A 12,448-nucleotide genomic window follows, 5' to 3' on the forward strand; every position below is an offset into this window, starting at 1 on the left:
CAGCAAACTATCGCAAGGACGAAAAACCAAGCACCGCATGTTCTCACTCATAGGTGGGAATTGAACAATGAGAACACTTGGACACAGGAAGGGAAACATCACACACCGGGGCCTGTTGTGGGGTTGGGGAGGTGGGAGGGATAGCATTAGGAGGATATACCTAATGTTAAATGACAAGTTAATGGGTGCAGCACACCAACGTGGCACATGTATACATATGTAACCTGCATGTTTTGCACATGTACCCTAAAACTTAAAGTATATAAAAATTAGCTGCTGAAGGAGGGGCTTCTGATCATGTCAAGTTCTGATATACTCTAAATGACAGAGGTTGAATTTCATCTGCAGATTTTCTTGAAAAAAAATCACTGCTGTCCATTTCACCTGGACTATGATTTATCAGGAAAGCAAAAGTAATAACTAATATTGATTGAGCACTTACTATTGGCTAGGCACTTATTTAAATGCTGAACTTGAATTTCTTATTTAATCCTTACAGCATCCCCTTAAAAGTGGTTACATGTTGCTCTCACAAACATATAAATTTTATCATGTTTATACTATTATTATCTCCAATTAACATAATAACAATGGCCATCTTTTAAGCTTGATGAAGAAACTGATGTGCAGAGAGTTTCAGTAACTTACCCAAGGTCACACAGCTAATGAATGACGGAGTCGGGATTTGAACCCAGGCAATCTGCTTTTGAAACTGCCACTTTTACCCACCACACTGTACTGCCTCAAATCTGTATTGTACTGCTTTGGGGTGTAAAGCAGAATAGAGACACTTTCAGGAATTGTTTAAATATGCGTCTTGGTTTTCATTACCACACTACTAGATGTCTGTTGGATTTTGCTCAGAGCTGCCTTATGCACTTGGGATTTCAGACACTGTGCAATAAAACCTTGCCAGTTTCCCAGGAATGCATTATAGGAGAGCCAGCCTACTTAAGGGCAAAGTCTGGATTAAAGAGTGACTCCATAAATTCCATTTCATTATTAATGATTGTACGGCTTCACATGTGATAACACACTTCCCTCTGTGTTCAGATCTGTGATCCACTTTAATACTCAAGGGTGGTAGAGGTAAAGCAGATAAGATTATCTTCAGTTCTCAGATGAAAAAATTGAGGTTCAGAGTTCAAGTGGCTTGGCAAAGTCACACATGTGCTATTACACATAAAGCTATACGAGAATGGAGTGAAGAGGTGACCAAACATTTCTAGGCAGGAGGTGATCCACAGGACCTATTTAATGTATTAATTGAGTTGTTTCTCATTTGCAGCATCCATTGACTTAAAATTCATGGTCTAAAATCTTTGAAAGAGGTTTGATCTTAAACACCTGTTTACATGTTGTTTACAGTCTTCATTTTTCTGAGCAAGTCTTATCTGTAGAGATTCTGTAGCTGGATGGAATTAACATGGATTCTGATTTTGAAGAGACGGAAATAATGATGGGGATTTGAGTTAACTCTTGTTTATTAATTAGAAAGCTAAGTTTGGTCCCATCTTTTTGCTGCCTGTCATCTCTTAAAGCCATGGTTAGAGTCACACTTCACTAGAAATACGACTGCAAATCTGTTTCCTCTTTGCAGCCTGTGCAAGGCTTTGATTATGCCAAGCAACACCTGGGCCAGCAAGGGGCGGATGAGGAGGTCATCCCTGTGACTCAGGAGACGGTGGTTCTCCCACTGCCCATTAGAGATGCTCCTCAGGAAAGAGACGTCGCTCAGGATGGAAGCACCATCAAGACCGCCAAATCCACTGAAACCAGGAAGAGGTAGGCACGGGGCTGACTTCTGCCTCTCTGTGTCAGCAAGAGAATAATTGATGACGAGAAAAGCTGATGCCCTCAAGTTAATTCCACGGTTCTCTTTAAAAATTCCCCTTCATGCTCATTTTGAATATTTGAAAAGAGACTAAAGGAGATGATGAGAATCACAATACCTGCCTAGCCTGGGCTACGCTTCGTAAGGTTTTATGTCTCTGATAACCACAACAGCAGAGATTTAGTTCATATATTTACTATAGCAAATTTAGCACTGATGTCACACTTATATTTTAAACTTATATTAAAAGCAGTGCCTTTGATTCAGTATAGTTGTATTTTATCTGGCAATTTCTCAATAGGGGTTTCTGATTTCAGTCAAAACCATATATTTAATTTATACTATAAGCAGAGCACTTTGAAGACATCCCTTTAGGACTACAAAAATGTGTAAGATTGATTTGTGACCCCAGGAGTCTCATGATGGAGGAGGCGGAGAGAAAAATAACTGGAATACCGAGGATGAGGTATTGGTGCCTGCACTGGAGACTGCAGGGCTGTAGTAAAGTCAGGAGGAAGAACTTAATTCTGAACAGGGAAAAACCTCGTGGAGAAGGTTATCCTTTATCTGAGCCTTGAAAAGTGAGTGGGATCTGAATAGGTGGGAAGATATAAGGGCATCCAGTCTAAAAAGAGTGGGGAGAGAAAAGGGACAGGTTTGTTCTCTAAATGGTGAGTGTCCCCAGAGTTTAGAGTTCATAGTGGCTGGGTGTAGTGAAGAATGAAACCAGAAGATAAATTAAAATTTTGGAAAGTCTTGACTGCCTGGCAAGGCATCTGACCTTTATTATCTAGGCAACGGGGAGCCACTGAAAGGTCTTTTGGAAGATAATGATGTTAGCCTATATGTTAGAAGGATACTTTGATGGCAGTGTGGATGAGAGATGGGAGAGGTTAGTTTAGAGGCCAAGAGACTCATTGCAAGACTTTGCAATAGCCTTATAAAGAGGTAATGAACCCTATGGCAAGCCGCGTTGGCTGGCTAAACCAACATACGTTGTCAACTCCCTTGTTGTCTGAGACTACTATGGAGACTGAAAAAACTACATCATCCATGTCTCCTTCCTTTCTCCCCTCCTTTTATCTAACATGTGTATTGATCATTTGCTGTTTATCAGGCACTGGGGATATTGCTGTGAACAAGACAGAGTTACTGTTCTCGGGCAGCTTACAATCTGGTGAGGAGAGATAGATAATAAACAAATAGAGAAACAGGTAAAATCTATCTATTTCTGGATCAGGTGGTGATGAGTACAAAGAAGAAAACCAAAGCACAGTTAAGGGATAGAGAAATGGAGAAGGAGACATAGTGCTATTTTAGCTAGGAAGCTAGGGAAGACTTTTTTGATAAAGTGACATTTGAGAAAGACCTGATTGAAGTGAGGTATAAACCACGAGGTTATCTGCAGGAGGAATGTACGAAACAGATGGAACAGTTTGTGCATCGCCCAGAGGAGGGAACTTCTTGACATACTTAAAGAAAAGCAGGATCAAGGGGGCTGGCATGAACTAGGGAGGAAGTGGTGGCAGATGAGTCTGGCAAGTCGCTGGAGGTTGATTATGTCAGGCTTTACAGACCAAAGTCAGGACTTGGGATTTTATTGTGAATAAAGATCAGATGTCATTGGGGGGTTTTGAGAAAAGCAATGACATGATGTGACTTGCAGTTTTATAGGCTCACTTTGGGCTGGGTGCATGGCTCACACCTGTAACCCCAGCAGTTTGAGAGGCCGAGGCAGGAGGATCACTTGAAGCCAGGAGCTTGAGACCAACGTGGGCAACCAAGCAAGACCTCGTCTCTACAAAATAAAATTACATAAAAAATATTAGCCAGGTGCAGTGGTGTGTACCTGTAGTCACAGCTACTGGGGAGGCTGAGGTAAGAGCATGGCTTGAGCACAGGAATTCAAGGCTGCAGGGAGCTGTGATTGTGCCACTGCACTCCAGCCTGGATGACAGAGTGAGGGCTTGTCTCAAAATAAAATATAATTAAAATAAATACAACAGACTCACTTTGGCTGCTGTGTGGCAAACAGACTGTAGGGATGCAGAGCGGATGCAGGGAGACCCTTTACAAGGCTACTGCCATGACCTAGGTGAGAGACGATCGTGTCATGGGATGGTGTGAGAAGTGGTTGGAGTTTAGAGGTATTTTGAAGGAAGAGCTGAAAAGATTTGCTGATAGATTCTTGTGGAGTGACAGAAGTGGAGAGGAGTGAATTTGCCATTTATTGTGTTGGGGGATACTGGAGGAGAAGTAGTTTGTAGGGGATGGTCAGGAGTTTGAGTGTGGACATGTTACATTTGAGATGCCTGTTAGGTATATGATTGGAGATGTTGAGAACTCAGTTAACCTTGAGTCTGGAGTTTAGAGGAGTGGTCTAGGGTAGAAATATAAATAGAGGAGTGGTCTAGGGTAGAAATATAAATGTAGGAGTGGACAGTGTGTAATTACTCTATAAGACTGGGAAGGATCACCTAGGAGAGTACAGATAGAGAAAAGAAAAGATCCAAGAACTGAACCCTGGAACATTGTCATGATTAGAGGTCCAGAAGATGGGGAAGGATCAACAAAGAAAAAGGAATAGTGTCAGGAAGAAGGGCATGAGAAGAACAAAGAGAGAGTAAGATCCAAGAAGCCAAGAGAAGGAAGTAATTTGAGAAGGAAGGAGGGATCATCTGTATCAATTACCCACATTTTGTACTGGAATCAAGCAACAAGACTGCATATTTTCTTCCAAGAACTCTTGGTACCTCAGAAAGAGGAACAGAGGGTTGGATTTCAGCTTGTGTAGGAAAGAAGGTTGGGGCATGTGGATTAGTTATCTATTGCTCCATAACAAAACACTCCAAAGCTTAATAACTTAAAACAACAACCATTTTTTTTAGCTCATTATTTTGGTGGGTCAGCACATTGGGCTGAGCTCAGGAGGATGGTTCTTCTGGTCTCAGCTAGGCTTGGCTGACCTTAGCTGGGCCTGCTTATGCATCTCCAGTCAGGTGACAGATCAACTGGGCTGACTTGTTGATACTAATCTTATCAGGAATACCCCAGGTAGCAAGGGCCTTTGTTCATATGGTTTCTCATCCTCTAGCAGGCTAGTCCTGGCTTTCTCACAATGTGGTTGCAGGGCAGCAAGAAAAACAAAAAACACCCAAAGCATAAGCATTTCTCAAATCTTTGCTTGTGTCATGGTTGCTACTGTCCTCTTGGATAAAGCAAGTCTCATGGTCAAGTCCAGACTCAGCATGAGAGAAGACTACCCAAAGCTTGTTGACAGAGATGTACGAACAAATTAGGACCAAGAGATGTACAAACAAATTAGGACCATTACTGCAATCACGCACCCAACATGAGAGAGCATAAGCAGAGCAGAGCTGAAATGTACAGAGAAGCAATAGATGATTTACCTGAATTGACTTGCAAGTAGTATTACCTGCAGCTATTATTCTCATCATGATCTTTGCCAAATACAACAAAGGCTTATTAATAACTTATTTATCACCTATTTAGAGGACACTGAAAATAATTAGTGTTACTAAAATTAGGATATGAACATAGTACTTTCAGGAAGAATAAAAATTATTTTTCACCCATTCTAGTTGAATAATTTAAATTGTGTAAAGTTTTCTTTAAATTTTTTTAGAATAAGCACTTCTTCTTGGATTAGCAAGGAATCTACTCTTGCTAATCAATTACCCCCAAATTTTTAATACGAAATATTAACTGATGAAACAAATACAGATGAAGATGATAACATCTATATTCCTGAAGGATTTCTATATTTGCTTCACAATTTTTTCTTTTTCGAGACAGAGTCTCATTCTGTTGCCCAGGCTGTAGTGCAGTGGCAAGATCTCAGCTCACTGCAACCTCTGCCTCCCGGGTTCAAGCAATTCCCCTGCCTCAGCCTCCCGAGTAGCTGGGATTACAGACATGTGCCACCATGCCTGGCTAATTTTTGTATTTTTTTGGTAGAGATGGAGTTTCACCATGTTGGCCAGGCTGGTCTCGAACTCCTGACCTCAAGTGATCTGCCCACCTTGGCCTCCCAAAGTGCTGGCATTACAGGCGTGAGCCACCATGCCTGGCCACTTTCATAATTTTAGCATAAAAATATAATTTTACTAAGGGCTGGTTAGATCATTTCCAAAGCTGTAAGAGAAACCTCCTCTCTCTTGAAGTCCAGCTGACCATGGGAGTCTCTGATCATTTGAAAAGATTTTCAAAACATCAAAGTCAAGAGAAAACCCGTTATGAATCTTATGTTTCTGGCTTCCCCATCTTGCCACATCATTTTTCTCATTCCTGCTAGATAAAGACTGCCTTCCCTCTCAGAATGGGTCTGTTAGATGATCTAAGAAGTTTCTCAAGTGAAAACCAGGAGAAACCGGTGGTTTGATGGTTAAGATATCTCAATTTTTATGAATTATTTTAGCACTGAACTCTGAGGGTTCAGTCACTTCCAGACAGTCAGATGGGTGTTCTGCGTCCTTTTCCTCCAGTGTTGTAGGGTCTTGGTGAGGCTATTTTGTTGATATATGACTGAGATTGTTGGGCCAGGATGGAGAATCAACCGTTTACAGCTGTTTGCAAAGGGCACTTCAGTGTAGTGATTGGCCGTGATTCGTGCCATGTTCGGCAGTTGATTAATCCTCAACCCGAAAATATTCTTCCCAGCTCCATGTCCTCAGAATGGGGACGTTTGCATTCAGTAGCCTCAAACTGCAGCCTCTCAGGTGACACTTTCTTGCTTTCAAAAACACTTTTGTTACTGTCATGTGAGTGGACACGCATGCACAAACACACGGGCACAAATCTCACTCTATTTTTGAATGGAAGTTTTGACTTGATGACTCCCTGTAAATGTGTCTATAAACAGAAGCAAAGAGTAAAGCAGAGTTGGGGTTTGCTACAGAAATTTGCTCATTAACACCTTTCCTTGGAGTGAGAGGAGCAGCCAGAAAATTGTTTCAGGATCAAATGAGGGAAATGGTATGAAAATGCTACAAAAACCATTCAGGCCAGGCTCGGTGGCTCATGCCTGTAATCCCAGCATTTTGGGAGGCCAAGGCAGATGCATCACTTGGGGTCAGGAGTTTGAGACCAGCCTGGGCAACATGATGAAACCCCAGCTCTACTAAAAATACTAAAAAATTAGCCTGGCATGGCGGCGGGCACCTGTAATCCCAGCTACTCTGATGGTTGAGGCAGGAGAATCACTCGAACTCGGGAAACAGAGGTTGTAGTGAACCGAGATTGCACCACTGCACTCCAGGCTGGGTGACAGATCAAGACTCTCAAAAACTCAATCAGTCATTCACTATTTTGTGAATGTGAAATAGGTTATAAAAAGCCTTTTCCTTTCCTATTTTTTTTTTCTGGATGCAAATTAAAGCCTTTTGTCCCAATGCTGCCAGTTGGGAGAGTAGGTGCCATTCACCAGAAGAGTCCAGAAACAATCTAGGGGTGTGTGTCTTTTATGTTTGGGTGTTGCACACCCAGCACTCAGCAATCAAATAGCTGTTGGGTAAATAAAATAACATATATTCAACAAGTTAGTACCGATCCTTGTTTTCACAGACTACATTCTTTGTATTACTCATTTTATATGATGTTAAAAGGTATTAAGATGAGAAAGATTGTGACCGAATAAATTTGGAAATGTTGGGTTAAACGAGACCAGATGAATCTCTCTGTGACAGAACTGATCAGAGCCTTTGATATGCTAAGGTGCATTAGGAATCTCCAAAGAAGGAATATAGTGAGCATTTCCCACATTTAGGGAACTTTGGCGAGGAATGTCCCACTTGGCTTTAGTGTGCCACGGAATGTTCTTGGCAGATACTGCCTTATCCCATAGATATCCCAACTTTGATTGTTCATGGCTTTTAGGGTATTAAAGTGTACAGACTGAGAACTGGAAATTCCCAGAGGCAGAGGGGAGAAGGGAGGAGGAGGGAGAAGGGAGGAGGAGGCAGAGGAGCATCCGGAAGGATACACAGCTTCCAGTTGAGAAGCTGCTCGCCTACTGATCAAGTGCATTTATTCCAGACAATTCTCCATTGTCAGGGATAGATGTCATTATTTTCTAAATCTGGACGATTGACAATAGAAGAACAGAGGCCGCTAGATACCTGCCTCCCGCTTGTCTCCCACAGTGGGGAGGCAGTCAGTCTTTATGCTCAGCCAGACCCACGGGCTGGCATGTTCTGAGGCCAGAGGCAGCATGAGGGGGGCTTTCTGGATCCCATTCCCTGACAGAGTTCCAGAAGATGAGAGTCCCGCCCTGAGGAAGGAAAGAAGGCTCTGTGACTTGCCCTGTGTGAAGGGCTGCCTTATCTTTGGTCATTGTATGGGACAGCAAAGGGAAGGTGTTCTGGGATGAGGGAGGAGGGGGAGCCTGGCTTCCAGGACTGATTCGCCACTTTCCTACTCTGTCCTAGACAACACACTTCACTTCCATGAGCTTCATGTTCCTCACTTGCTAAACAAGGGTGGCAGTCACCAAATCAGTGGCTCATTGTAATGATCCATTAGCAGTTTTAAAAGCACGCAGTAAAGTCCTTGGTACACAGTAGGTGATCCTGGTGGGGAGCTCTTGGGGGGCATGGGGTGCTATCTTAGAGTCTCCACATATGTGTATGTCTGGCACAGAGTAGATGAATGAAACGTATTTCCTGAATGAACAAATAGCTCAAAATCAAAATGTTAAGTGGGTAGCAGTTGCCACAGTTAGAGAGTTAGAGAGAGAATGTTTGTGTGTGTGTGTGTGTGTGTGTGTGTGTGTGTGTGTGTGTGTGTCTGACAGAGTGAAGCCCCTAGTGATGGGGTATTATGCAAAGAATAAGGCATAGTTGAGTTTTTGCTACAGAAATTTGCTTATTGATGCCTTTCCTTGGAGTGAGAAGAGCAGCCCGAAAACTGAAAATTGGAAACGGAATGTTTTGTAGTCAAAGTCTATGTGGTAAAGACAATAGTCAAAGAGAACCACGTGTGATACATGTCCCTGGAAATTCCCATGTGATTTAAACACTCTGCAACACTATCCAGAGTGCTGGGTATTAAAAACAGGCTATGCTGCATGGATGCCACCCTTGCCACCATTCCCATAGTCACGGCGGGGTGGTGGTTAATGAAACAGAGATGGGCATCCAGGGCTGCGCTCACTGAACTCTACGGGCTGAGCACGGCAAAACGGACTTCCGAGCAGCCAGCTGCTTAACCCACGCTGTAGTGTGGGTGGTTTTGTTTTTTTCTTTTTCTGTATCGTTTCCTCTTTGTCCATTAAACTGGAATGAAAGGCTACAGACATTAAACTGTGCAAATAAAATAACCTTGAGAGGCGGCTGCTCTAGTTGAAACTTACCGTCTCCCCTGTTGCTATGGTTACCTCCAGCAGGTCGCCCAGTGAGAATGGCTCTGTCATCAGCAACGAATCAGGGAAGCCCAGCTCAGGGAGACGCTCACCCCAGAATGTAATGGCACAGCAGAAAGTGACAAAGGAGGAGGCAAGGAAGAGAAATGGTGAGAAGCCTTCCCGCCAAGAACCACCCCCAGCTGCTCCCACGCGTGCCCGCACACACATGCGTGCACACGTGTGCACAAACTCACACACAGCCACTGGGCTCTGACCCTCAGTCGTTCTTTCTATTCTGCCCCACAAGGGCCAGGAGTCTGTATGTACCCCTTGGGTTCTCACCTTACCCCTTGTCTGAATTGTCCTGTCTCACTTCCTCCGCCCCTGTTCTTATGAAATGGTGTAGTTCCTTAGGAAAAACCTTTTGCGGAATGAACTGATGTTTGCTTAGAGGTTTTTCTAATTCTCTAGTTAGAAATCCTCTAAAATTTCTAATTTCTAATCACATGAATTGACACAGTTTCTTGCACCAGTTCCACTAAGGCAGCAGATCTCTGAAATAACTGCTCATCTTGGAGATTCCTCTCATTTTCCTGCCCTGACTCCCCTGATAAGTTTCATGGGTTCAGTCTGTGCCACTGAGTCCAGATATTGCAACTCCACTTCTCCCAGGAAAAAACTAACCCAAAACAATAAAGGAACAGATCTGTCATCAAAAAAAAAAAAAAAGAAAAGAAAAGAAAAAAAAAGTTATATGCTTCTGTCTTAATTCTCCAGGGAAGCTGAACTACTTAGTTTCTCACACAGATCTCTCCTTTCCTGTAAGGATTGGCGTTGGGGTTTATTTATCAGTCATCTGAGCACCGTAGTTGTGGAGTGGCATTGTCTATAGATGGCCTCTGTCAACATCATTGTGCAGCTCCCTCTCCTGTTCCCACCTTGGTTCTGACTCTCATCTACATGTGGCCCTTCTGTGTGTGATGCTGGTTTACTGGGGCCAGAATTCAAGTACCCAGCACTACTGATTTCATATCAGGGAAAAGTCCTTTTGGATTTTAATGGGTTGTAGGTGGAGCCCTACAGAAATGCCAGGTGAAAAGCTAAACCCTCTAGCACCCTGCTTAGCTGCACTTCCCTTTCAAAGGAGTTTGCATAGTGCAGGGACTCTTTCTTGAAGCTAGTGTTGGAATATTTTTTTGTTTTCAAATATCACTTTTATTTTTTTTTTCCGACTGAAAACGGTAAGAGCAGAGAAAAGAAAAGAAATAACGACACATGGATTTGTATTCTGTAGGGAAAATGTGCTCCCTGTTCCCATTTTCAGCTATTATATAAAGCACTTGTTTAAAGTTTAAACTGTCATACCTATTTGGTTGTTGAAATTTTGTCTTTCCCTGAATTCTGCATGCCTGTAACACAGAGGCTGTGCTTTCTACATCAGAATTGGGGTTGTGACCTGTGGAATTTTCCTGCAATATCTGCCCCACCTGGGACCACTAGAAATCCTGCCATCAGCTCTATCAAGTGAGCACACGGAGTCAGAGGTGCTCTAGATCTTGAGAAGGGGACTTGACTTCAGCAACTTTCTTCTCTTTCTTCCTAGGATGAGGTGATAAGAGAGATGGGTAGAGAGAGTGAGGTGACAGCAGAGACAATGGACAGTGAAGCCATATGGGGAAGGTTGTTTTAACTAAATACTGTGACGGCCATCACCATCTATCCAAGATGGTGCTTCCCGCCCTCCCAGCTCCGCCTACTCCCTCCCCTCCCCCTCCTTCCTTCCTTTCCTTCCTTCCTTCCTTTATATACTTCCTGGAAATTTACAAGGTCAAATCAAAGACTACTCACTCCTCCAGATGCCCCACTCACCCACCCCAGTCCTCAGAGGACCCCGAATAACTCAATATATGTCTTTCTCTGACCTTTTTACTATGCATATGGCAATACACATGTATCTTTGTTTTTTGTTGTATTGCTTTATTTTGTTTTATTAAATGGAATCAATGTGCATATTGTTCTATGCCCTTTCTCTTGCTTTAAACTGTGCCATACAAAGCTCCTTTCTTTATGAATAAACATTTGCAAAGTGATGTCTTTTCCCCTTCCCTGCAAATAATCCATAGAAGATGAGAGAGTGGGGCTGGTTCCTGACCCCATCACTCCCCACTTAGCTGGTGAAATTCTGGCCTGCTCTAGATGTCCCTGCTGACCTTGCCCATTTCTGCTTGTCTGCCCTCTCCTCCTGCCTCTTTATTCTATTTAGGTCACTTTGACTATTTAAATATAAGGCTTAGAAATAAAACAGGTGGGTGCAGGAATAAAATGCAATTACTGTGCCAGGTTGAGGTTTTTGCTTGTTTGCTCTATTAAAAAGCCATCCTTCCAGGGTTAGAGTGCTTGCTTGATTGCACTTTATTTTTGCCAAAAGTAAACCCAGTGAATTTGGGGGGCTGGTTGCTTCTGTTTACAGGTTTCTATTCCGTAAGGTTTTAGGTTTGAAATTTTCCAGTAGAACCAATAGAACCAACTTGTCTCATGTAAAACTCAACAGACATCAGAATTTTAGGATAGAACTTTATGAAAACGTACACTTGTTGTTTTTATCAGAGGGTTCCATTTTATCATAATCCTAGGTTAGAGTTTACCAATAAAATCAATAGTGTATTTTATTGCATTGGAAGATGAACCAAAGGAAGGAAGGAAGGAAGAAAATGACATTGAATGGAATTGTGGAGAAAACAAAAAAGTATATTTTCATCACCTTGCCAGCTTGCAAAAAGTATTGAGGACTTTCTGTATGCACATGGCCTCTGAGAATCCATTATTCTGTTGATATGGAATATTCAAATACTGTTGTCTTATGGCTTAGTATCTGTTTTTCACAGAAGCTTAAGTTACTAAGGTTAATAAATGTTAAATGTAGCAGGCTGTTATTCTAAAACTGTTCTTGTTTTCTATCAGGTTTGTTACATCTGTAGCTTCCAATCTTTTTCTTTTATGTAAAAAAGAACTTTAAAAGGAAAAGACACTATTCTGCTAGCCAGATGGCTGGCATAGGTCCTTATAGCTCAATGGCCACATCAGTTACCATCGCTGCAATTTTAGAGTCTGTTTCATAATGATGCTTACATGTAAGTGGGAAAGTCAGACATGAGAGCTAGGATTTTGAAAGCAAAACGAGTTTGGTGCTTTCTCAACCAAATAGACATTTGAATTTCTGAGCCAATTTCTAAACATGGAAAATACGTTTAATA

At 42.3% G+C, this 12,448-nt stretch overlaps 1 protein-coding gene across 5 annotated transcripts in view; it reads left to right on the forward strand.

Moving 5' to 3' along the window:
- Positions 1-12,448, forward strand: part of KIAA1549L (KIAA1549 like) — a 296,602-nt gene that overhangs the window by 212,205 nt on the left and 71,949 nt on the right. For 4 of the 5 annotated variants that reach the window (XM_003830391.7, XM_034932384.4, XM_055094267.3 and 1 more), the window contains 2 exons: positions 1,601-1,785; positions 9,234-9,361. In XM_003830391.7, coding sequence (XP_003830439.3) covers positions 1,601-1,785; positions 9,234-9,361 — 313 coding nt within the window. The remainder of the gene's footprint in view (positions 1-1,600; positions 1,786-9,233; positions 9,362-12,448) is intronic. The other variant, XM_034932383.4, reaches the window with a different exon arrangement.

This window comes from Pan paniscus, chromosome 9 (genome assembly GCF_029289425.2).
Source record: "Pan paniscus chromosome 9, NHGRI_mPanPan1-v2.0_pri, whole genome shotgun sequence".
Taxonomy (NCBI): Eukaryota; Metazoa; Chordata; class Mammalia; order Primates; family Hominidae; genus Pan; species Pan paniscus.